This window comes from Lolium rigidum, chromosome 2 (assembly GCF_022539505.1).
Source record: "Lolium rigidum isolate FL_2022 chromosome 2, APGP_CSIRO_Lrig_0.1, whole genome shotgun sequence".
In the NCBI taxonomy this organism is placed as follows: Eukaryota; Viridiplantae; Streptophyta; class Magnoliopsida; order Poales; family Poaceae; genus Lolium; species Lolium rigidum.
In genome coordinates, this window is record NC_061509.1 from 36,754,896 (window position 1) to 36,782,297 (window position 27,402).

Sequence of the window (27,402 nt, forward strand, 5' to 3'; positions counted from 1 at the left end):
TGCTACAGCGGAGCGTGTCTCTCTCCCACAAAGTGAATGCTAGGATCCATTTTATTCAAACAAAACAAAAACAAAAACAAACCGACGCTCCAAGCAAAGTGCATAAGATGTGACGGAATAAAAATATAGTTTCGTGGGAGGAACCCGATAATGTTGTCGATGAAGAAGGGATGCCTTGGGCATCCCCAAGCTTAAACGCTTGAGTCTTCTTAGAATATGCAGGGGTGAACCACCGGGCATCCCCAAGCTTAGAGCTTTCACTCTCCTTGATCATATTGTATCATACTCCTCTCTTGATCCTTGAAAACTTCCTCCACACCAAACTCGAAACAACTCATTAGAGGGTTAGTGCACAATAAAAATTCACATGTTCAGAGGTGACACAATCATTCTTAACACTTCTGGACATTGCATAAAGCTACTGGACATTAATGGATCAAAGAAATTCATCCAACATAGCAAAAGAGGCAATGCGAAATAAAAGGCAGAATCTGTCAAAACAGAACAGTCCGTAAAGATGGATTTTATTAGGGCACCAGACTTGCTCAAATGAAAATGCCCAAATTTAATGAAAGTTGCGTACATATCTGAGGATCATGAACGTAAATTGGCTTAATTTTCCGAGCTACCTACAGGGGAGGTAGACCCAGATTCGTGACAGACAAAGAAATCTGGAACTGCGCAAGTAATCCAAATCTAGTACTTACTTTACTATCAAAGACTTTACTTGGCACAACAAAACATAAAACTAAGATAAGGAGAGGTTGCTACAGTAGTAAACAACTTCCAAGACTCAAATATAAAACAAAAATACTGTAATAAAAACATGGGTTGTCTCCCATAAGCGCTTTTCTTTAACGCCTTTCAGCTAGGCGCAGAAAGTGTATATCAAGTAACATCAAGAGATGAAGCATAAACATCATAATTTGTTCTAATAATAGAATCATAAGGTAACTTCATTCTCTTTCTAGGGAAGTGTTCCATACCTTTCTTGAGAGGAAATTGATATTTAATATTACCTTCCTTCATATCAATAGTAGCACCAACGGTTCGAAGAAAAGGTCTTCCCAATATAATGGGGCAAGATGCATTGCATTCAATATCCAAGACAACAAAATCAACGGGGACAAGGTTATTGTTAACCATAATATGAACATTATCAACTCTCCCCAAAGGTTTCTTTTTAGCATTATCAGCGAGATTAACATCCGGATAACAGTTTTTCAATGGTGGCAAGTCAAGCATATCATAGACTTTCTTAGGCATAACGGAAATACTTGCACCAAGATCACATAAAGCATTACAATCAAAATCTTTGACTCTTATTTTAATGATGGGCTCCCAACCATCCTCTAGCTTTCTAGGAATAGAAGTTTCAAGTTTTAGTTTCTCTTCTCTAGCTTTTATGAGAGCATTTGTAATATGTTTTGTGAAAGCCAAATTTATAGCACTAGCATTAGGACTTTTAGCAAGTTTTTGTAAGAACTTTATAACTTCAGAGATGTGGCAATCATCAAAATCTAAATCATTACAATCTAAAGCAATGGGATTATCATCCCCAAGGTTGGAAAAAATTTCAGCAGTTTTATCACGAAGTGTTCAATGAGCTTTAGCAGTTTCGAGTAATTTTGCGCGCTTTGCACTAGGAGTGGAAACATTGCCAACACCAATTATTTTACCATTAATAGTAGGAGGTGCAGCAACATGTGAATCATTAGCATTGCTAGTGGTGGTAATAGTCCAAACTTTAGCTACATTTTTCTCTTTAGCTAGTTTTTCATTTTCTTCTCTATCCCACCTAGCACGCAGTTCAGCCATTAATCTTATATTCTCATTAATTCTAACTTGGATGGCATTTACTGTAGTAACAATTTTATTTTCAATATCCCTTTTAGGCATAACTTTCGATTTCAAAAGATCAACATCAGGGGCAAGACTATCAACCTTAGAAGCGAGAATATCAATTTTATTGAGCTTTTCCTCAACAGATTTGTTAAAGGCAGTTTGTGTACTAATAAATTCTTTAAGCATAGCTTCAAGTCCAGGGGTGTATTCCTATTATTGTTGTAAGAATTCCCATAAGAATTAGCATAACCGTTACCATTATTATAAGGATATGGCCTATAGTTATTACTAGAATTGTTCCGATAAGCATTATTATTTTTAATGAAGTTTACATCAACATGTTCTTCTTGGGCAACCAATGAAGCTAGCGGAACATTATTAGGATCAACATTAGTCCTATCATTCACAAGCATAGACATAATAGCATCAACCTTATCATTCAAGGAAGAGGATTCTTCAACAGAATTTACCTTCTTACCTTGTGGAGCTCTTTCACGTGTGCCATTCGGAGTAATTAACCATCATATTATCAAGAAGCTTTGTTGCTTCACCAAGAGTGATGGACATAAAGGTACCTCCAGCAGCTGAATCCAATAAATTCCGCGAAGAAAAATTTAGTCCTGCATAGAAGGTTTGGATGATCATCCAAGTAGTCGATCCATGGGTTGGGCAATTTTTAACCAAAGATTTCATTCTTTCCCAAGCTTGAGCAACATGTTCATTATCCAATTGTTTAAAATTCATTATGCTACTCCTCAAAGATATAATTTTAGCAGGGGGATAATATCTACCAATAAAAGCATCCTTGCATTTAGTCCAGGAATCAATACTATTCTTAGGCGGAGATAGCAACCAATCTTTAGCTCTTCCTCTTAATGAGAAAGGAAACAATTTTAATTTTATAATGTCACCATCTACATCTTTATACTTTTGCATTTCACACAATTCAACAAAATTATTGAGATGGGCAGCGAGCATCATCGGAACTAACACTGAGAAAATTGCTCTCGCATAACAAGATTTAGTAAAGCGAGGTTTAATTTCAAAGAATTCTGCTGTAGTAGCAGAGTGGAGCAATAGGTGTGCATAGGAAATCATTATTATTTGTGCTAGTGAAGTCACACAACTTAGTATTTTCAGGGGTGGCCATTTTAGCAGTAGTAAATAAAGCAAACTAGATAAAGTAAATGCAAGTAAACTAAATTTTTTGTATTTTTGATATAGAGTGCAAGACAGTAAATAAAGTAAAGCTAGTGTAATATCCCAGGTAATGGGGTTACAAAAATTAGAGGAAACAGATGTGTGCATTGCATTCATGCATAGAAAATCTGGGGAATTTTCGCGCTTTAAAGTAAAACAGTCACGATGAACTCGAAGTTTCACTTGACCTTGGTGGAATTGAAGTAGCTCATCAAGTCAAGCGCTATAAACCTCAATGTGACTTTGTTAAAACTTTGCTTTGGGTAGAGATAATTTGATCTAAGGGGGTTAGATCCAATGGAACTAATAATCAACACAACAACACTTTACTCAATGATCAACTACCTGATCTTATTAAATATCACAACATGATATTCCTAGCCATAACATGTGAGCATCCATGTAATTGGAAATCAAGTAACAATAATTAAAGAAACTATTCTCCATTTATCTTCTCCATGTCTTAAACTAATCCATGATCCTACCATGAATCTCATGGTATTTATTTTACTTCATTCTTGGAAGCAAGACAAGGAGATAAACTATAGAAATATATAATCCTCTCTACTACATATTAATATACATCAAACCTAGAGAAGTGAGAGTTCTATGTTACTTATTAGAGGATCAATGATAAACCTTGAACTAAACCTTGAATATACATCCATGTATTCAAATCATCATCTCGGAGAAACCCTAGGATATTATTGAAGACATTTCCTAGAGAGAGAACACATTTATGTTAACCATAGATATTGGTGACCACATCATTATCTTTGGAGAATAACCTTAGGTTAGCATTGAAGTCCTTTCCAGATGAGAGAGTCCATTCATATCAATCCTAGCTTTACCTAATTAAGAATAAAGGACAACCTGTGAACTAAAAGTATTAGGAGATTAACCATTACATCTTGGAGTGGTGAGACAACCTAGTATCACATGGAATAATAACATATCTATGAATTGATAAAGTAAGGAGGAGCTTAATTCAACCAAGATAGCCAAGTGGAGTTTTAGACTTGATAACTATTAAGATATGGTGAATACACCATAAACCCTAGAATAAACCCTTCCAATAGAAATACTTTAGGAATCCAAACCTTGATCATTATAAATTGAGTGATGATTATAAACCCTAAGAACTTGAGGAAAGGATATCAAGAATAAGTGGTTCATGCCTAATCCATGACCATAGTTTGGAGAAATAGGAGAGCAATCCAAATGCTAACACTTATATGATCAGTAGATATTATTCATCACATGAAATCATGGGAGATCACTAATAAGCAACCCTAGGCTTATATCCCAATCTTACTTATGAACCACTTGGTGATCACAAATAGAATCCTACCCTATCTATATTCCATAAATTAATGAACCTAAGAAAACCTTAGAGTTAAACACTATGCTTCATATGGTAAGAAACCATATATCCATATGACCAAAGTTAACTATAAAAAGAACTATAACCAATGAAGTTACCTAAATGATAAATTGAGGTTAACAATAGAAGCCAATTGGTAGAAGATAAAACTAATTCTCAATATCATAGTAACTAGAGGAGAACATAAAATGTTAAGTAAACAACCACCTTATCATGGTTAGGGGAGATTAAACCCTAGCACATGCAATATGGTGTCATCTGAACTCTACAACCCAGAATTATATCTCAAACCTAGTTGCAAATAACTTGGGTGATTACAATTATAAAACCAGACCATAATTGAGATTCAAACCAATTGCTCATTAGCTAAATTCTATGCTTCACTAATTAACCCTAAGAAACATCTAGTGCTTAAACTCATAAATAAATCCATGGGTGGTGAACCACTTATCTCTGTAAATAAAGCCCAACCTTGAGGAGAGTAATGCATACTCTAGGATTTTAGGTTTTATTCAAAATATAGTACTAATACTAACCTTGATTTTGGGTTATTAACAACCCTACAAAATCCTAAGAAAATGTTGCTCACATCAAATGCCAGTGATTAATTCCTCAAATGGAAACCAAGAAACAGTAACAATCTCTGAAATACTTTGAGATGAAAATTTCAAATCTCATAATTCTAAACAGAAATAATTGAGTAATAAAAAGAGAATTAAAGTAAAAATATAAGATTATGTCCAATTGTTATTTTAATTGAATTCACAAAAATGCAAGTAATTCAATATAAAATAAGAATTTAAAATAGAATAGGGAAACAATAGTTAGTATATTAACTCTTAAATGAATTAGCATCATTACAAATATCTGCAAATAGAATTGAATTCAATTATGAGTTGAAATAGAAAATATACAATAGGAGAAATCAAAACAGAGAAAAAAAAAATACTCACCTGGCCGTGTAGCCCGTGGAGCAGCCCACCATCACAGCCTAGCAGCAGCCCGTGGAGCAACCACCAAAGGCCAAGCCCACCAGAACCAACCCAGCCCAATACCCCTTCGGATAAACACGAAGTGGACGAAGACGCCTTCGTCTCCTTCGTCTCTGCGAGCACGGGAGGGCGCCACGGCGTCGACCAGAGAGCCACGTCCCGGCCGCCGTTGCTGACTGCGCGACCACCGACGACCCAAAGATCGTCGTATAAAGCCTTGGCCGAAACCCTAGCTTCCAATTTCTCCTCCTCTCTGCTTCATTTTCCCCCAAATTGAAACCCTAACATCTCCGGCCATCCCTCACCGTCGTCAATTGGGGCATCCCCGAGCCACGCCGAGGACGCCATCAGCTCCGCCATGCTCGACTTGCTTCGCCTGCGCGAGGAATCGAGGCGGAGCGACCTAAATCAACCCCGCCAGGCTCCTCTTCTTCGCGCCCGGCCACCGTCTCCGTCGACGGTGGAGTCGCCGTCCGGCCACCCCGACCTCGCCAGAGCTTCCCTACGCATTCATGGTGAGCTCCTGCACCTCATGGACTGCTTCACAACCTCCCCAGCTCTCTGTACCGCGCCGTCGTCGTGGACCTGCGAGCTCCGCCGCTCGGCCTTGCCGTCGGGCAAGCGCCGGCGACCAAAAGTGGGCGGCGCCACCACCATTAGAACCCCCGTGTCACGTAGACTAGCACAAGCATCAGCGCACACCCGTTGGTCGCCGGAGTCTCGCCGTCGTTGCCAAATTCGCCGGCCACTGTGAGCCCCTGGACTTGGTCTCGATTTTGACCAGTCCACGCTCACGTGGCAGGGGACGTGGACACTGGCCCACGAGTCAGTGACTCTGTGGGTAAGATGTCCGGGTGCATCTAGTTGTTTAGTTTTAATTTAAATCTCATTTAAGTACTGCAACTTCAAATAATTGTAGAAAATTAATAAAAACTCAGAAAAATAAATATATGATATCAAAATTCTTATAAAGATAAACTCTATTCAATAAAAATATAAAATGAAATTTTTATTTTTAATAAAAATTCAATTATGTAATACTTGTTATTTAAGTATTTAATTTTAATTCTAAATATAATTAAAATTCAATAATTAGTAAACATTTCATAAAATAAATAAAAACCAGTAAGTAAATAAGGAAAGCATTAAAAATTAATTTTCCTTTGCTATTAACTTATTAAATCCTTATTAGGAGGATTTAAAACCTAATTAATAATTATCTTAATTATTAATTATTTAAAAATAATAAAATGCCAAATCCAATATTAAATTTTATTTCAAAGTTATTACTAACTTCAACCTTAAAGTGAAGTTATTAATTCAAGAACTTTAGGGTATTTAGAAATCCCTAACTTCATAAGTACTAGAATCAGGAATCCATAATTTCATGTGGGACCCTAAAACCTAATACCTTAGGCAACCTAAATCCATTTATTCATATGAACCCTAAACTGTTTCCAAACCTAAACCCTAAGTAACATGTGATCATGTTACTTCATTAGTAATCAAAAATTCATATCTAGCAACCAAATACTAGTTCAAATCCACATAAAATATTGGAACCCTATCACCACTAATTAGTATCCCATATATTTATCTTAATCAAACTTAGATAATCAAATAGAATCAACCAGAGTTCCTATCCTTAGAGGCAACAACCTTAATTATCCATATTTAGCATCACACCCCGTGATGAACCATAATAGCAACCCTATCCATTAATTGTGCATCACACACCATAAACACTAAACCCTACTAGTGCTAGATACTTATCAACCATCCTATTTAGGAACCAACCAATCTTTACTTAGGAAATTCAATAGCAAACCTAAACAATCCCAACCTAATTATTATACTTCTTATTATTTAAGAAGTATGTTCTTCAAAAGTTATTCTTTTGAAGAAAATAGAGAGTAACCTCAACCTTAATTGATATACTTCTTATTACTTAAGAAGTATGTTCTTCAAAAGTTATTCTTTTGAAGAAAATAAGGAATTCTCATCAACCCTGCTTATAAGGACCTATAAACCCTAGCTAGCAATCACCAGCAAGATGAATCAACCTTGATAGCAACCATGGATAATTAATTGCTTAAGTTGCTCATGCTTAAGTAAAACCAATCAAGCCTAGTTGCTGATGAATCCAACTATAATGTGATCCATCTTATACTTACCCAAAAACTACCTGGAACCAGAATAGATTATAGCAGACCACCAACCCAATTGTCATACTTGTTCTTTATTAAAGAACATGTTCTTCAAAAGTTATTCTTTTGAAGAATATAACAAGTAATCATTAACCATGCCATATAGTATTAAAACTGACAACTGCTCTTTACTTACTATACCAATACTAATCTTTGGTATGTATGATCGTTACTTTACAAGTATACCACTTGCTTATGATTCTAAAGCAACACAAACCTGAATAAGAACCTTGTTTGTGAATCACTCTAAAAGTGCAACACACCCTGAAACCATCATTACAACTCACTGATCCTAAATCATCGGGGTTAGGTCACGCTTAGAGCGATTGCATCTCATTCTTATGCATTATTGCATCCTTGCCAATCTTTTAAACATCGTCCTTACCGGACGATGATGCTATTTCAGAATTTGGAGTTATTGCGCATCGAAGACCTTGCCTCGCATAATCTTGCAGTCAAGAAAGGCAAGTTCATCACTTGCTCATGTCATTTGAGTATCTTTATCAAATTACTTGCAAAGTACTATGATTATCACTATTGCATAAAAACCAAAACCACTACTTTCATAACTATGAATATGACTATGTGGTGGGCAATGGAACCATGGATTGTGTTGATATGGTGGAGGTTCCATTGCACGGGCTTATATCCATCTAGGATTAAACAACAAATGTCGCCGATGATTCTTGTGCCGTAATATCCGTGTTAACCATAAGATCCGGAGTGGGACGGAGTAGTCAAAAGTGTTTCCACCTCTCGTTCATCAACGGATGCGCTTTACCGTAGACACTTGTATCTGTCGGGGCAAGCGGTGGGCTGGGGAAGCCTTAAGTCCCCACGAGCATAGTCCGTAGACACTTGTCGCTCGAAGTGCAAGCGGTGGGCTGGGGAAGCCTAAAGTCCCCACGGTATTGCGGTCTATGATGGGTTGCAGCTACCGGCGAAGGAGTTTGGTTCGATCCCAAACCGTTGTCGTGGTCGGGGTCCATCCTTAAGTGGTATAAGAGGACCGACGAGGACCCAGGGTCGGGGTATGCAACAAAGGGTGGGTGTTCGAGGTAGCGGAGGAACATGATTGGCTAGACCTTATACCGGGCCTCACACCTAAGGAAGTGTGGACGGGAACATATGCCCGGTTGGCACCAAGGTTAAGATCTCTTATGGGTAAAGCAACACACCTCTGCGAGTGTAAAGAACCGTGACTCGTCACTCCTCGTTCGGGATATGGAACTGCGAACGCTGCTGGAAAGGAGCTCCATGAAGTTCTAGTAAACCGGTGAAGGCTGACGGACATAGTTCTTCTGAATAAAAGCAACCTTTTGAAGAAATGGTTATGAAAACCTGCATTGGTATTAGACTTTCTGGTCTATTGCCGTAGCTAGTGCATTAAACACCTCTTTCCTATAATGAACTTGTTGAGTACGCTCGTACTCATCCCACTCTTAAATCCCCTGCTTAGATATGGAGGCATCGAAGGAGGATCTACTGTGCAACTCGAAGGCTGAGGAGTCAACAACTACTTCACGAGACAGAACCCTGTCAGAGGAGTCAGATACCACATCCAACAAGGAGAAAACTTAGTTTAGCCATAGAAGGGAACTAGCTTCCTAAACCTAGCTCCTATTTAGCTAGAGTCTGTTCTTAGCCTCTGTAGTTAGTGAAATACTCTACACATAGAGTTCGTGTTAGGTTTAGACTACGAGTCGTTCTTCTGGAGTTTATTTGCAGTTTTACCTCATTGTAAAGTAGGAGGCTGTGTGGATCTTATGTAACAGAGTCGATGTTGTAATTCTATAGACATGCCTTGGACCCGCATATGTTTCTTTGTACCACTCGAGCGATATAATACTAGTGGAACCGTGTTTCATTGGTGTTATATCAGACTTGCATACTACACCATGCAGTGGTATGCCGGGTCACCACAGTTGGTATCAGAGCAAATGCTTTGACCCTAGGATTAAAACCCTTTATATGAGACCTATAGGATTGGTAGTGTCTATAGGAAGTTGTCCTAGGTAGACTAAATACTTCTTATGACTTAAGATGGATATTCACTTGAGAATAATCCTGACACACTTGAGTCAACATTTCCTACCTATCCTTCCTAAGTGAAGTTAGGTAGCTAATCCAAAACATGTAGCATATCAATAAGTCCTTAAAACAATAGATGAGTAGACCCCAGTTGGTATACAATACATGGTAGTCCAAAGAGAGGATACAACTATAAGGAAGCTATCCTATTGGAAGATGTGTACCAACACGAGTCATGATTAAGTAAGAATTATCCAGACCTGTAATAGGAGTAAATCAAGTGATGAAGATAGTTAAGAAATCCTAATAGTGCGGCGCAGGAGGAGCCAAGAAGCACGTTGAAGGTTGATGGCGGCGGGATGTAGTGCGGCGCAACACCAGAGATTCCGGCGCCAACGTGGAACCTGCACAACACAACCAAAGTACTTTGCCCCAACGAAACGGTGAGGTTGTCAATCTCACCAGCTTGCTCGTAACAAAGGATTAACCGTATTGTGTGGAAGATGATTGTTTGCGAGAAAACGGTAAAGAACAAGTATTGCAAGCAGATTTGTATTTCAAGTATTAAAGAATGGACCGGGGTCCACAGTTCACTAGAGGTGTCTCTCCCATAAGATAAAAGCATGTTGGGTGAACAAATTACAGTCGGGCAATTGACAAATAGAGAGGGCATAACAATGCACATACATGTCATGATAAGTACGAGTGAGATTTAATTGGGCATTACGACAAAGTACATAGACCGCCATCCAACTGCATCTATGCCTAAAAAGTCCACCTTCAGAGTTATCATCCGAACCCCTTCCAGTATTAAGTTGCAAAGCAACGGACAATTGCATTAAGTATGGTGCGTAATGTAATCAACAACTACATCCTTAGACATAGCGTCAATGTTTTATCCCTAGTGGCAACAACGACAACACAACCTTAGAACTTTCATCACTGTCCCGGTGTCAATGCGGGCATGAACCCACTATCGAGCATAAATACTCCCTCTTGGAGTTAAGAGCAAAAACTTGGCCGAGCCTCTACTAATAACGGAGAGCATGCAAGATCATAAACAACACATATGTAATAACTTGATAATTAACATAACATGGTATTCTCTATCCATCGGATCCCGACAAACACAACATAGAGTATTACGGATAGATGATCTTGATCATGTTAGGCAGCTCACAAGATCCAACAATGAAGCACAATGAGGAGAAGACAACCATCTAGCTACTGCTATGGATCCATAGTCCAGGGGTGAACTACTCACTCATCACTCCGGAGGCGACCATGGCGGTGTAGAGTCCTCCGGGAGATGAATCCCCTCTCCGGCAGGGTGCCGGAGGAGATCTCCAGAATCCCCCGAGATGGGATTGGCGGCGGCGGCGTCTCAGTAAGGTTTTCCGTATCGTGGTTTTTCGCATCAGGGGTTTCGCGACGGAGGCTTTAAGTAGGCGGAAGGGCAACGTGGGGGGCCACACGAGGGCCCCACACCACAGGTCGGTGCGACCAAGGCCTGGGCCGCACCGCCCTATGGTGGCGGCTCCTCGTGGCCCCACTTCGACTCCTCTTCGGTCTTCCGGAAGCTTCGTGGCAAAATAGGACCCTGGGTCTTGATTTCGTCCAATTCCGAGAATATTTCGTTACTAGGATTTACGAAACCAAAAACAGCAGAAAACGACAGAATCGGCTCTTCGGCATCTTGTTAATAGGTTAGTTCCAGAAAATGCACGAATATGACATAAAGTGTGCATAAAACATGTAGGTATCATCAATAATATGGCATGGAACATAAGAAATTATCGATACGTCGGAGACGTATCACTTGTATGTGCTCCCTTGCAGGAGGAAGCTTCCTTACCACGATTACGTGACATGTTTGACGTCAGATCCTTGCTTTTTATTTTTTGGGGCCGATCACAGGGATCGGCCTTGCCACGCATGTCGATGGATGCTGCTCTTGTTACTCTATAAGGCCGGTGGATAAGACCAGCCTCACCCCGTTTTTTGATACGTCGATGCGCTCGCAGTCGTCCAAAGTGATGCCTGAGAGTGGCTCTTGGCCTGCCGTCTCCCAAACGTTCATGCCAGCCGTTGAAATCTCGGCTGAGTCGTCTGCGTGGACGACCTCTACTTCATCTCCATCCCACTGTATTAAACATTGGTGCATCGTGGATGGAATGCGGCGGTTGGCGTGGATCCGATCTCTCCCTAGCGGGACAACATAGGTGCTCTTGCTATCGACAATGAAGAACGTCGTAGGGATGGTTTTTCTTCCTATGGTCGGATCCACGTTCGAGAACACCTTGTGCTTCGGATGCTTGGCCGTTGAAATCGCTCGGTGTAACGTTGGTCTTGATCGGATCCGAGCTAGAGCGTCCCAACCGACGTAGCATGGAGTATGGCATAATGTTGATCTGCCGCTCCGGTGTCCACCGAGCATCTTGTTGACGAGGCTGCCCATTGATATAACCTCGTAAGTACGGGGCCTTCGAGTGTGCGTAGCTTCTTTCTCGTGGCTTCTCAAAGATAACCGGCCGTGGGCCGCGATCAAGTTGTGCCACGGGTGCTTCGTCTATTCCCGGAGCACAAAACTCCGCTGGAAGGATGAACACCATGTTTGTGCCGGCCGATGTCTCATCATCGGCTTTCCTTTGTTTGGGGCGCCACTCTTTCTTTTGTGGCCGACCCTCTTCGTCCGGAGTTCGCTGAATTTTCGCGGCCGGATCGAGGCCGCGCCTTCCTTAACGTGTGCGGGTACAACCTTTCGGCCTCCTCCAAACCACGTAGTCGCCGAACCCTACGCTTTTGGGAACGGCTGAGTCCATCGGGGCACCACCTTGGCCGGTGGTACTTATCTTCTTCTTCTTCATCGTCGTCTTCTAACTCCTCGAGATCTTCCACCCGAGAGGACTCAGCGTGCTTGTTCCGAGATGGGAGAGGCCCTAGACGTTTGAATACTGACACGTTTCCTGCACCCTCCTTCTTCTGTCTACATTCTGGGCAGTTGCCGATTGTAGGCAATCGGCTCATTCCTGAATCCCAGCAGTGTCTGAAGAAGGGACAGTCCCAGTGCCTATCCACGTCGTCTTGCTCTCTTGACTTTTCCTTTGCATGGCGCTCATATCTCTCTTCGTCACGATCATGCCAACGATGTCTCCTGGCGTCCCTGCTAGCCAGACGATCTCTTTCGTCATCGTCGTCGTATCGTCGGCGTTGGTCGTATTGACTCACGTATTTGTTGAGGAGGTGATCAGAGAGAGGTCGGCGATATCACACATTCTTCACTTCTCCCTCTGTGATGTAGCGCTTGCCATCGTGCCGGAGCCGATCGCGTGGAACGGCTTCCTCTTTGTCCTTGTTATGAGAGCGGCTGCCCTCGTCTATGTCCTTACCAGAGTGGTGCCCAGGTCCTACCATGTTGATGCTGAACGAGAAACCTGGCTGGCACCTCCCAGGGTAAGTGCACTCCACCATGTTAACGGCGGGGAAAGGGTGTGTGTCGACTTTCATGGCGTACTGGTTGAAAATTAAACGCCCTTGCTCTATCGCCATTTGGATCTGCTGACGCCACACCCTGCAGTCGTTGGTGGTATGGGTGAACGTGTTATGCCATTTGCAGTATGGCTTTCCGTTCAGCTCCTATGCCGTGGGGACTTTGAGGCCTTCGGGTAACTTTAGCTGCTTCTCCTTAAGTAAGAGGTCGAAAATTTGCTAAGCTTTGGTCACGTCGAAGTCAAACCCTCTTGGAGGACCTTGTGGCTTAACCCATTTGCAGGACACGGGGCTTGCCCCCGAGTCCATTCAGCCACTGCTACCTCTTGATCTCCCGCAGAGCCTTCATCTTCATCTGCCTCAACCAGGACTACCACACGCTTGAACTTATCCTGGTATAACTCTGGGTGGCGCTGTTCGTATACTGACAGCTTCTGCACCATATGCGCCAGTGAAGGGTAGTCTGCTTGGGAAGCCATATCCTTGATCGGTGATGCGAGACCCACCACCGCCAACTCGACTGCTTCTTTTTCAGTCAAAAGAGCCGAATAACATCGGTTCCTAACGGTCCTGAAGCGCTGGATGTATTCGACACTTGTTTCTCCGCGCTTCGTCGTACTTGTGCTAGATCGGCAATGCCGGCTTCGGAAGCCTCGAGTGATACTGCATGTGGAGCTTGTTCTTCCAAGCTGCTTCCAAGTCCGGATTGAGTACGGTGGCGGCGATGTGTACCACCCGAGCCGATCTGTGAGGAGCTGTGCGAAGAACCTCACACGTAGTTCATCCGATGCTGAGATCGTGCCCGACTGCGCCAAATATCGGCTCACGTGCTCGATTGAGCTGGAGCCATCCGACCCACTAAACTTGGAGAATTCGGGGAGCCGATATTTGGGTGGTAGTGGGATCAAATCGTACTCGTTGGGGTACGGCTTGGAATAGCCGATTGCCCTCCTTTTCGGCACCATGCCGAGCCGGTCTCTCAAGATTGTACTCGATCTGATCCGCGGTGCTTGGCTGTGGGAGTCGAGCTCTGACGATTCGCTGGAGTGGCGTACTTAGCCAGCCACGCTTGCTTCTCAAGCTCTGAGTTAGTTGCAGGAGTTGAGCTTTGGAGGTTTGTTGGAGTGGCATACTTAGCTAGCCACGTCTGCTTCTCAAGATCTGATCTAGAAGCTCCTCCTGCTGTTCCAGAAGTCCCTGCTGTCGCAGTCTGGTTCGTGAGTGCCCAGTTACTGCAGTCTGGTACGTATGTGCACGTGTACCCGTGAGGGATCTCCTTAGGCGCCTCATACAGGAACTGGTAATCACTAGGGTCACCACCGATCTTGTAGACGACGAATGCCGGCGAACTCGACACTTCTGGTGTTGCCAACGCGAACGGCAGCGGTGGTCGGGACTGGAGTGGTATCTCTCCTTGGTGAGTCCCTAGAGCAGGTCCTAACGGGGAGTACTGATGCCTCATGACTTCCTGGATCACCCGAAGGGCGACACGCTCCAAAGTGTTCACCAGGCTCTCAGAATGGCGGTGCAGCGAATGAGCTACCATGAAATTAATCTCCTGACGCGAGAGCCTGGTGCGTTCTTCGAAGGGGTAGACAGGTCCACTCCATCGAGCGCGCCTTCAGGTGAGAACCCTTTCCACCTAATGCCGTGTGAGCGGGTCCTCTGGAAAGAGCCGATGAGGTCGGCTTCGAGGATAGCTTTGACCTCGTCATACTTCTTCTTGAGCTCCTCAGTCAGATCTTCGTACGTGACTGGAGTACCTTCCGCCATCTCAGATGTAGATGGCGATGCAGTTGATGTCGAAGACTGTCCCACCGGGCGTGCCAGAATGTGTTGCGGTCGAGAAACCCACCGGCGAGCAACGACGGGCAGCACGATAGAGCCGGGAGGCTCCCGAAGCTGCGGCTGGCCCTGGTCCCTCGAGCGACGGCCCGCAAAGCCTCGGCACGCACGTCCGATGCTCGGTGCAGGGCGTGCCACCGACCTATACCGGTCGGGAAGGTGATGGATTTGCTTCGCTTAGTTTCCTGCATGGCATACACGTAAACATTAAATACGAGCCTCGATCGGCTCTCGGGTTGTCTGTGAATCGGCTCAAGGAGCCGATCCACCCATGATTCGTATGAGGTCTACGATCACATGGTGGTCCTGCTTGATCAATATAAAGCTAAAACGACCTACGACGATTTAGGGTTTTCACCACATAATCGGAACATCCTACGCGTGATTGAGCTGGCAGCCACGCACGGTGATAATAAACCAACCCTAGACAAGGCCTAAAAACCAACATGAAGTTGATCCCGGAACATCTTATCTAGGGCTAGCAAACTACACCCTACGTGCCTCTTGGATCCTTCAACCCGTTTGCAAGGCCTAACTATGTAGATATTAAACTAATCCTTGAAGAACAAGGAGCAATCATAACAGATTGGATCTACTAAACAATGATCAAGCGAGGTGCCGCCCTTACACCTAAGATAGGTGTAAGGGCGGCTAGACGTCTAAGGGTTGCATGTACAAAAGCATGTGACACGATGAAACAATGCTAACCCTAACACATCTATGATAACTACGTTGCTCGCCATCAACAAGGCTTCGGACACGAGCAACGCATGAACAACGAATAAACGCGTCTTGCCTAGATCGCAAGGCAGCATGATGCTTACCGGAAGAAACCCTCGAAACAAGGGGTTGGCGATGCGCCTAGATTGGTTTGTGATGAACGTGATTGTTGTTTTTCTCAATAACCCTAGATACATATTTATAGTCCGTAGACTTTCTAACGTGGGAATAATCCCAACCGTGCACGAGCCAAATTCTATCTAACCGACACGTATCCTACTATATTTACAGATACACGGGCAAACTAGCCCAAACTTTGTGTACAAGGCCGATTCATGTATATCTTCCGTGTATATTCTTCAAGCCCATCTTAATCGCGGCCCACCTCTGATCCGGTCAAATTCTGGTGATAACAACCACATACATCAGAATGTATAATTTCCAATAAGTTACTCGCCCGTTCAACTATACCGTTGAACGGTGTCCTAGTCATTTTACCCATCAGACAGGCTTCGCATGTGTCAAATGATTCAAAATCAAAGGACGGGAGAAGTCCATCATCATGAAGCTTCCGCGTGCGCTTCTTTCCAATATGACCAAGACGGCAGTGCCACATGTAAGTGGTATTCGTTTCAGTCTTCTTAAGACGTTTGGCTGTAATGTTATAGACATCGTTGCTACAATCAAGATCCATAATGAAAAGTCCATTCACCAATGGAGCAAATCCAAAACACAAATTCTTGAAGTAAATCGAACAACCATTGTTCTCAGAGTTCCAAGAATAACCGTCGCGTAACAAGCATGATCCAGAGATAATGTTTTTACACAATGCCGGAACGAAATAACAATTATTAAGTTCTATAAGGTGAATCCTAGGGAGCCCAGCAGTAGAATCCACTTCTGCTCGGCCCATTTGCCCACCACCGCTTCCTATAAAAAATGGTACTACTTAGGGTTTTCAGCAGCGCCGCCACTCCACCCATTCTTCGTCGTCGCCTCTCCAGCCTTAAGCGATGGTACGTCTCCGCCCGCAAACCCTAGCCGTCTCCGCCCGCAAACCCTAGCCGTCTCCGCCGCCGCCGGCCCCGGCGGCGGCTCCGACGTCGCACTTCGCTGACCCGCCGTGGTGTTTTTTTGCTTTTGCAGACGAAGGGCACGGGCAGCTTCGGCAAGCGCCGGAACAAGACGCACACGCTCTGCATCCGCTGCGGCCGCCGCAGCTTCCACCTCCAGAAGAGCACCTGCTCCTCCTGCGGCTACCCCGCCGCCCGCATCCGCAAGTGTAAGCTCCTCCCCCTCCATAGCCCTTCCCCGCTCTAGATCTCTAGCTTTTGCCCTGCTCTTCCCGTGCGAGCCGTGTAGGATTTCGTGCGGTGTCTTTGTGGTGGTTGCTTGAAGTGATGCCAGCGGCTGATCCGTTCTCGCTCAGATCCTTGATGTTTTATTACACACGTCCCACTTAGTGTAGTTTGCTGTGCGTGTAGTTTCGTCCCCCAGCGCGAACGAGGAAGACGCATTGATTCTGGTTTCTGATTACCTGTACCTGATCTATGATTTATTTTTTTATCCTACTGCGCCATGCTGCCCCTTTTGTAGCTTGATGATTGACCCAGTGATACTTCACCAGATTTCTTGATGTTACTTTCTAAAACTGCGAAAGTGCCGTGATGAATCATGAATTGTACAACGCATGTCAGACTTCGGAGATGCCACGGCATTGATGAGAAGATATTTCATGTTCTGAGCAATTTATTTTGATGTCAGTCTTAGTTGAGGAAGCATTGATCCTGGTTTCTAATTACCCATGCCTGATCTATGATTTTAATTTTTTATCCTACTTCGCCGTGCTGCCCCATTTGTAGCTTGATGATTGGCCTAGTGACACCACTAGATTTCTTGATGTTATTTTCTAAAGTTGCAAAATTGTTATGATGAATCATGAATTCTACAACGCATGTCAGACTTCGGAGATGCCACGGCATTGATGAGAAGATATTTCATGTTCTGAGCAATTTATTTTGATGTCAGTCCTAGATGCTACTTTTTTTTTGTTTTGTTTCTGTTCATAAATAAACAGTTTGATTCTTCAGTGCTAGTTGGAGAACTGCCTCCTTTTCACTTAGTCAGAAAAGTTTGTGAGCGTAAAATGGTATACCCTTATTTTTCTTATTTTGAATTAGTATATCCACATCCCCCCTATGAAGTTGGAATAAATCTTATGTTTTTCATTCATACTTATATACCTGAGGGTCAAGTGAGGAGGAATAAACTGCAACAATATGATGGAGCTGTGCTCCTCTGATTCTTAGTATTTAAGTCTCTGATGACACCTCAACTTATGTTCCACTTTTCCAGTGTAAACTATTTTGCCTGGTTTAGTATTTATTTTTGGTTTTCTTTTTATATTTTCGTTTGTTGAAAGGTCAATTGGGAGGAGAGGAAGAATTGGGATTTTTAGATTGAAAAGTGCTTTGTAATTTACTCTGATGACTTGGAAGTATTCAAGTTCTGATATCATTTGTTGTTCCAAGACGTCTTTTGGATTGCTTGATTCCGTTGTTTGTGGTTCAAGTGATGATTGATAAACTGCAACAATATGACAGGAGTTGAACTCCCGTGATTCGTAGTTTTAAGTCTGATGATTTCTCCATGCTTTATGCTTTATGTTTTCTTTACCTTATCTGTTCAAGTACAATTCTGTTTCACCAATTAATTTTCCATGTAGCTCTAGAGACTACTCCTATCTGCCTGCTAAAATACAGTTCTGTTTGCACCTTTTCTCATAAACTCTCCATGTAGCCACATTCTTTTTCCATTGTCTTGATACATCCTTTTTGCATTTCCTGATTCCATTTGTTTCAAGTGATGATGGATAAACTGCAACAATATGACAGAAGTTACACTTCCGTGATTCGTAGTTTATGTCTGATGATTTCTCCATGCTTTTATCTTTATATATATTGTGTGGTCTGAGCTTTCTATGGCAACTTTTGATCATGGTCATGACTGTTACATACTACCGTAGATTAATGAAACTTAAGTACTCCTAGAATGGGGGAAACTTAGATTTGTATTGTTTGCTTTTTGTTTGGTTCATTATATATGGTAAAACCTATTTGTTTTGCTCTGATCCACTTATTATGGATCCACAACACTTATTATGCATTATATATAGCTTGTTTTCTGTGTTGCCTGGGATAACTTGTCTGTTTGCCCTTGTTTGATGATTGATTTGTGATTTTGCCATCTTCTAGTTTTATTTTATATGGTCTCAATGTTAACATAGTGGTTCATTTTACAGACAACTGGAGTGTGAAGGCCATCAGGCGCAAGACAACCGGAACTGGAAGGATGAGGTACATGCGCCATGTGCCTCGCAGGTTCAAGAGCAACTTCAGAGAAGGTACAGCCCATACTTATCAGAAGTTACTGGGTCTAACATCTGTCAGACCTAAGACCAATTCTGATCAAGTTATTTGTTTTTCATCTCAATTCAGGTACTGAGGCTGCCCCCAGGAAGAGTGCTGCAGCCAACTAGGTCTGGATTTTGTCACAAGGCATCCCCTGAAGCTAGAATTTAAAATATTTTACTCATATTGTACTGTCCGAAGTCTAAACTATTGTTGCTACAGCCCTGTATAGATCTGATGTGTTTTGTTCCATGGGTTTGGAAATTTGACCTCTAAATTCCATGCAATTCCTTCCTCTGAATTTTGGTGCAGTTGTATTGCTGTTATGATTTTATTTTAGACGAAGTTACACCAGTCGCTTATGTTCCAAAATGCCAGTCATTGAGTTAAAACGTTCATCCTTAGGACCTCGCTATTTTTTTGCTTATTTGAAATTTATCATTTGTCTAAATTTGAACCGTGGCCATTTCTCATGGAACAAGTGTAAGGTGTCTAAAATCATCATATGTACTGCAGCCATTATTGAAGGTGAGTTGAAAGAATTCTGATCTTATATCACTAGGTAACTGCAAGTTGTAGAAGTGACATAACGATTGTTTGAGTATGGAAAAGTGGACACATTACCCTTTTTTGAGCTGGAAAATGCCATCAAAATGTTGCTCTGTTATTGCCTTCGCCACCACCGTGAAATGGACGTAAATTCCACCAATCGATCGGACTTGACTCGAACAGCTCCTTAAACTAAAGCAAACTCACGGACTCTGGCAGCCAGCCGCCAGCCCCCGTGAAGAACAGCCGGCGGCACGCCTCTCGTGCAGCTCACAATACCGTCTTTATCCTATTTCTCTCTCGGCCCTTCTTCTTCTCATGCTCCCGAGTAGTGTCTCACCCTAGCTTTTGGGGATTCTGACAAGGGGTCGTGGATTTGAGTAGGGATGGATGATGCTGAAGTCCTACATGGATAATTCTTGTGATTCTCTTTATATTCTTCCAATATGTACAAATTTGTTTATCGGAAAAATATGTATATATTTTCCTTTTATTTGTGTGTCGCATGCTGTGTGAAGAGAATAAAAGGTTCTCCTGTTTGTTCCTCTCTCCGTGTGTTTCTGTATTGCATATTGCAGGATTGATCCAAAATTTGCTTGTAGAATAGAGATCGTTGTTGCGACGGGCACGAATGGAACCTGAGTGTGCGCACAGCCAGTTTCCTACAAAATGAAAAAAAATACTATTTAAAAGTTTCAAAAAAGTGTGAAGTAAATTTTTGCATGTACATATTATATTGATACTTACTCGTGTGAGTTATCACAAAAAAATACCATTGTATGTGGCCTGCGCAAACATGACAAAATGTCCAAATGAGTGAGAATAGTGAATAGGAATTTGTACTATTCACAGCAATATGAATTTGCATTTTGTCATTTTTGTGTAGGTCACACACAATGGTATTTTTTCGTGAAAACGAACACACGTATGTATCAACATAATATATACATGCAAAAAATTACTTCAATTTTTTTTGAAACTTTTAAATAGCATTTTTTTGAATTTTTCATAAATGGGTGCGCGTGTACCCAGGTTCCATTCAACATTTTGGTTGTTGTCAACTCCTACTTCAGTATTATACATGGGAGAAAGGTGTACAATAAGGACATGACTATAAGCTGGGTTGTTGATTCAGAAGAGTATATGCAATCATTAATCTAGAAAAAGATATTGCTCCGTACTTCGCATGGGCCATGAACCAAAAGGATTTTCTTTTGGGTTGTTGATTCAAGGCTAAATATGACACGCAGATTAGCTACTGATAGTCAGCTTCTTGACTTGGTGTGTGGGCCCCACGACATCGAATGTGGTTGGAGAGGGCACAAGTGTCACACCAAAGGTGGTTGATGAGGAAACAAGTGTTGCACCAGACATAGTTGATGAGGGAACATGTGCTGCAACAAACATAGTTGACGAGGGAACAATTGCTGCAACGGACGTGGTTGAGGAGATCGAAATTGAGGGATTTGCATGGGCAGAAGAATATGGAGAAACAACTACAAGGCCACCAATGGCTGAAGAGGAAGAGAAGGAACACTTCATGACTTTTAGGTACGATCCACATGGAGATGAGCCGGGTGGAGCAACTGAAGAGTGGAGGTACTTCAAAAAGGTTGATGATGCGGTCCATGATGGCATCGTAAAGTAGTGAAATAGAAGTGCGAGGAAAGAAAGAGGACAAGGAATATTATAGAGTTTGATCCTCAGTGTGCTTCTGATGATGAGGCTAGTACAACAGAAGATTATTTTGTGCCTCACACAACACATGATCCAGAGAATCCAGTCATAAAGGAAAATGACACATTTGGAGACAAGGAAGAGTCTATCGAGATTATGAGAACACATGCCATAAAAACGAGTTTTAGATTAAGGTCGAGCACAGTGACATAGAGAGGTACATAACAAGGTGTGCAGCTGAAAATTGCGTGTGGAAAGGATATGCAAAGAAACTTCATGGTGGCAACACATTTATGCTAACTATTTTTTCCTTATGTGTTATTTGCAGCAAATTTGCGGCAGATTTGTTGATTATGTTGATTGCGAGTGGAATACATATCTAACCTTGTCAATTAAATTTATTTGAAGGTGTTCATAATATCTTCATTGGATGATCACACTTGTGCTAGTTCAGCCACATTGAAGGGACATCATGCTTCCGCTTCTTGGATATCTCGAAGAGGCAAATTTATCATTACATAGGATCCCACTCTTAGTGTAAAAAAGGTACATAATAGATAGGAGAAACAATACAACATTGAGTTGTCTTATTTCAAAGTGTGGACACAAGGAAGAAGTCTGCAATGAATGAGCTTCGTGGAGGTGGGAGGAGAGCTTCTCAATGTTACGGAGATTCAAAGTATCCCTAGAAGAAACTTGCCTAGGAAGCATTGTTGAGATCGACTTCAAAAAGATCAATGGACAAATGCATTTTTCAAGAATGGTGTCAAGAAAACTTTCAGAGATGATGTAGAGCACCTTGAGTGTTTTAGACACCTAATGGCTAATTTTCAAAAGAAGTTCACGGGTGATACATTGATGGCAAATATTGCAACAGATTGTCCTAAAGCGATACCCTTTTTAGGTAAGCATCACAACCTCATATGGAGCAGATCTAAATTCACCAAATGCTGCAAAGTTGATTATAACAACAACATATTGGAATGCTTCAACAACCAGGTTGACCAGTCAACCAGAGGAAGTTGGGTCGGCCCACTTAGTAAGTGGGTCGGCCTAGTTACCTAGTTGACCGGTCAAACCAAATAAGTTGGGCTACTCCGCGAGCTAAGTGGGCCAGCCTAGTTACCTTGTTGACCGGTCAAACCAAGACCTTTGGCTCGACCCGCGTACTAATTGGATCGGCCCATTTGGAGAGCCAGGAAAAAGAGGACCATATCAATGCAAAAGGTGCTATCAGTTTCGACATATAGAGAAGGGTTGTAATGCTACTCAAGCTGAATTAGAACAAGATCTTCCACCTCCTCGTCCAAAGAAAGGGAACAAGTCAAGTCATTGTAGCATTTTTTATTTCTTATGTGCTGCAATTGTTTTTCCCTAACCCACTGTCTAATAGGAAAACTAAATCGGAAGATGTTGAAGCCTCCACAATAGTTGTTGAACCCTCTCCAATCCCTCATTCAATCCCAGGTGTAACAACCACAAGAATGGCTTCTCTTTCTCCAACTAGCCTAGGTGTGACAACTAGAAGAATGGCTACTATCTCACCAGGAGGAATCAGTCGTAGTACATCAACGAAACACTCTCCGTTACAGCATTACTCTTAGATAGTTCTAGACAATCAGAGTATGCTAGTTAGAATTTTTTCTGCTACGAACCCCATCAATACCTTCACATCATGATCCATGAACGGGTCAGAGTTTGGGGTCACTGCTCCTTGGCCACCATTTGGTTGTGTCGATGGGGGAGGTATGAAATTAGGAGAGGTGCTCCTTTTGGTCGTATTACGCTTGACTCACTGTAAAACATTTTGGCTTTTGCGTCACAGTGGTTTACACACCTTACCTTTCATCTGGCTTATTCATTGCACAATTATTTTCAAGTGGATTAATTGGATTCCGAACCAAGAAAGATAGGCAACTTTCACTTGAAAAAAATGGAGTGGAAGGGTGACGCTGACTTTGTTTTCTTTGGTGTTGCTCCTGCTATGTATGTGTGTTTTGCTTATGATTGCTAGAATGCTAGATTTGCTGATAATTCCTAGAATGCTAGCTTTGATGATTGCTATTCCATGTTGCCATTCCTTAGTTGTTGTTCCTAATTTTTTGGGGGAAATTAATCTTGTTGATGTCTAGCTGTTTGAAAGGACACAGATGTCGCCTAGAGGGGGGGGGGGGGGGGTGAATAGGCGATTTAAAACTTTTACGAGATGGGCTTAACAAATGCGGAATTAAACTAGCGTTTACTTTGTCAAGCCCAAAGCCTATATACTGGTTCACCTATGTGCACCAACCACTTATTTTAAGCAATGGTTCACCTATGTGCACCAACAACTTATGCTAAGGAATGCAAGCAACTTATGTGATAGCAAGATATATATATAACTTGAAGCACGATGGCTATCACAAGGTAAAGTGCATAAGTAAAAAGCTCGGGTATAGAGATAACCGAGGCACGCGGGAGACGAAGATTTATCCTGAAGTTCACACTCTTGCGAGTGCTAATCTCCGTTGGAGAGGTGCGGTGGCTTAGTGCTCCCGAACGCCACAAGAGGCTCACCTTGAGGTGTGGTTGCTCGATTCACACCAACGCCACAAAGGCCTCACCCCAAGATGCGGTACTCACACCACACACCGAACGCCACGAAGGCGCCTCACCTAAATCTCCGGTGACCCTCGCCACAAAGGCCTAGGTCACGGTTCCACTAAGGGATTTCCTTCGAGGCGGAAACCGGGCCTTACACAAAGGTTGGGGCACACATCCACAACTTAATCGGAGGCTCCCAACAAATCACCACAAAGGTCTAGAATCCGTCTAGGGTTCCAAGAATCCAAGAGTAACAACCTTCTTGCTTTCACCACCACGAATCACCGTGAAGAACTCAAACCTATGCACCAAATGCAATGGCAAGAACACCACAAAGATGCTCAAGTCCTTCTCTCTCAAATTCCAACAAAGCTACAAAAGCTATTGGGGGAATAAGAGAGGAAGAACAAAGAGGAGAACACAAAATTCTCCAAGATTTAGATCCCAAAGATTCACTCACAAAGAGATGATTTGGTCTCGGTCAAAGTGTGGATCTAGATCCCCTCAATCTTTCTCTCAAAAAGATGCAAGAATCATTGGAAGGGGAGAAAGATCTCAAGCTTCAAAAGGTCAACAACAATGGAGGAGAGAGGCTTGAGAGAGAGGAGGAAGAAGGAGTGCCAAGAGAGAGAGAAAGAGAAGCTTAAAAGGGGGGCACATTTTCTGCCCGTTGGGGCTGCCTCCATTTGGGGACGGTAGTACCGGCCAGCTAGGGGCGGTACTACCGCCCGTGAGAGCTGCGCGCGAGAGGGAGAGCGAGGCAAAGGAGCTGCGGGCCGGGAGGGGGAGGCCGGAGCCTCCGGCCGAGGTACCGGCCGGGGTACCGCCGAGCGCCCCAACCTCACTGGAAACCATCTGTGAGGCTCGGCCTGTTTTCCGGTACCGCGGGCGGTACCTCGGGCGGTACTACCGACCGTGCACGGGCGGTACTACTGGCCGTGCTCGAGCGGTACTACCGGCCAGCCCAAACTCCACTCTTTGGGCAAACTTAGAAAAAGCATAACTTGAGTATCCGGACTCCGATTTTGATGATCTTGGACTCGTTTCGAAGCTAGTAACAAGATCTACAAGATCATGCAGGGAACCATCATAGTCCAGCAAACAAGTATAGAAACAAATGATGAAAGGTTTGACCTATCTAAGAAAGACATACCGGTAAAACCTCCAACCTCGAAAATGCAACAAGTTGCCCAAGCAAAAACCATTCTTGATGAACTAGAGCTTGTCATGAGAATACGCACAAGCTCTAAAACACCACATGGATAAGATCCAAATAACAACCAAGAAAGATGATGCAAGGATGCAAAGGTTTGAGCTCTCTCCGAACGATACGATCGAGTTACTCACTCGAGAGCCCTCTTGATAGTACGGCAACTAAAGTATAAACCGGTCTCCAACTACACTATGAGACCGGTGAGAAAGAAACCCTATCAAGAGCAAACCTTATACTTGCGCATTCCACTTGAGCTCGATGATGACGATCTTGACCTCAACAAGATGGAACGCCTTTCTTGATTGTGCTTGCTTGACGAAGTCTTGTGGATTGCTCCCCCATAATCCACCATGGGAGAGCTTCTTCTTTGGCGCATCTTCACATATCCATGATCACCATATGGATGGCAAGACTCAAGCAAAGGATCTCTTCGAGATGGCTCATCTTGAACTTGCACTTCATTATGTTGATGTCTTGAAGTAACTTGAGGGCTCACTTCATTTTCATCTTCAAGACATACTTGACACTTGATATCCTTCATCAATTTCTTCTTATTGCAACCTTGAAGCCAACAAATGGTTCAAGCATTGACTATGGACAACACCTACAAATATAACTCAATGCAAACATTAGTCCATAGGGATTGTCATTAATTACCAAAACCACACATGGGGGCTCCATGCACTTTCAATCTCCCCCATTTTGGTAATTGATGACAATCTCTTTGAGAGGGTTTATATAAGGAATTTAAGTAACAAATAAGTTGAATATATAGAGCAAACTCCCCCATAATATATGCATGTGTGAATGATCTTGACTTTCATTGCATATATTGGCATTCAAAGCCTAGTGGAGTTTCCTCTAAATATTCAACTATGCAAAGCAACAAGATGCAATGCAATAAAGGCACATGCTTAAGCACAAAGCAAAGACATAACCAAATTCCCTTAAATCCTCCAAACTTCTCCCCCATTGGCACCAATTGCCGAAATGGGTGAAAAATTTAGAAGGCCAATATAGTGAGAGTTCCTCCATAGCGTGTGCATTTCTCATAATTTGAGTGGAATCAAATGCACGTATCCAATGGCGAATATTCGGAAGGAATCACACTATAGATAGGATCAAAGATCGCAAAAAGATAACGAAGTCAAGAAGCTTCAACAAATGAAGCAAGCAACCAAATGAACCACAAAGAAGATACCAAAAGAAAGATAGATATTATGATAAGATCAAGAAGATTGCTCTAAATAATATGAGGAAGCTCCCCAAGGTTTGTGCACAAAACTAGACAATTTGCATTGGAGTATAAAGTGCACAAACATGGAATCATCACTCCCATAATATCATTCAAAAACAAAAAAATACCAAGTGAATCAAACTCTAATGATCACCACAAAATAGTGCCTTAAATAAAATGAGAAAGCTCCCCAAGGTACATGCATAAATTAAAATGTTGCATTTGAATACAATATGCATAACATGGAATCCTCACTCCCTCATTACCATTTAAAACACAAACATTTGCAATAGATCATAGATAGAAAATTAAGCTTAACACTTGCAATAAACAAATGGTTGAGCAACAAGTAACATGCACCATAATAATAGGCTCAACCAAGAGAAAATGTGAAAGGCATGACAAAGCATATTATAAGACTATTATATGGATGAGCAAAAAGCATCATCATAGTCTTCAATGAATTATATTGCTTAGCATGACCAATCAACATGCAACAAATAAATAAGATATCAAATGGAGATGTATCATCTCTTATGTGTATAAGTTTCTCTATGTGGACAAAATCACTATGGTATTTATCCACAAAGAAACATGCACACACAAAATAGACACACAAGACATATAGCATGATATCCAAGACAAAGTCATGCAATATACCAATAAGAATTTTTGCTTAATAGCATGGCCAAAGGCTCAATTTTATCTTATTGTACATTCATGAACTTCAACCACAAACATCTAAAATACATCACAAATATCAACAAGGGATAGAAGATAGTTGGGATGCATTTGAGAAAGGCAACAAGTATCACAAACGAGGATACCAAAAGAAATAACTGAATTTGCACTTTCATATATATTGCACACGTGAGAGCCTTGAGGAATTGATATGCAATAAAATTGCTAGATAGGCATAGTTGGGATGGATGAATCATGAGCATGATTTAAAATACTTCCCAACAAATGCACTCATCTCAAATTACTCACATTAACAATAAAGAGGTTTCATAAAAACTT

At 42.3% G+C, this 27,402-nt stretch overlaps 1 protein-coding gene and 5 non-coding genes across 6 annotated transcripts; all 6 read left to right on the plus strand.

The window, feature by feature from the left end:
* Positions 1 to 16,681: 16,681 nt before the first annotated feature.
* LOC124686244 (60S ribosomal protein L37-2-like) lies at positions 16,682 to 19,477 on the plus strand. The gene is made up of 4 exons (XM_047220226.1): positions 16,682 to 16,729; positions 16,860 to 16,995; positions 19,015 to 19,116; positions 19,211 to 19,477. The coding sequence occupies exons 1-4, from the start codon at positions 16,727 to 16,729 to the stop codon at positions 19,249 to 19,251; spliced, it is 282 nt and encodes a 93-aa protein (XP_047076182.1). The 5' UTR covers positions 16,682 to 16,726; the 3' UTR covers positions 19,252 to 19,477.
* Positions 17,370 to 17,464, plus strand: LOC124693850. The gene has a single exon (XR_007000298.1). It is a non-coding gene; the product is annotated as a small nucleolar RNA R64/Z200 family (small nucleolar RNA).
* Positions 17,634 to 17,728, plus strand: LOC124693849. Its single transcript, XR_007000297.1, has one exon. It is a non-coding gene; the product is annotated as a small nucleolar RNA R64/Z200 family (small nucleolar RNA).
* Positions 17,961 to 18,042, plus strand: LOC124693830. The gene has a single exon (XR_007000284.1). It is a non-coding gene; the product is annotated as a small nucleolar RNA Z199 (small nucleolar RNA).
* On the plus strand, positions 18,278 to 18,357 carry LOC124693834. Its single transcript, XR_007000287.1, has one exon. It is a non-coding gene; the product is annotated as a small nucleolar RNA Z199 (small nucleolar RNA).
* Positions 18,569 to 18,647, plus strand: LOC124693838. Its single transcript, XR_007000288.1, has one exon. It is a non-coding gene; the product is annotated as a small nucleolar RNA Z199 (small nucleolar RNA).
* Positions 19,478 to 27,402: the final 7,925 nt, after the last annotated feature.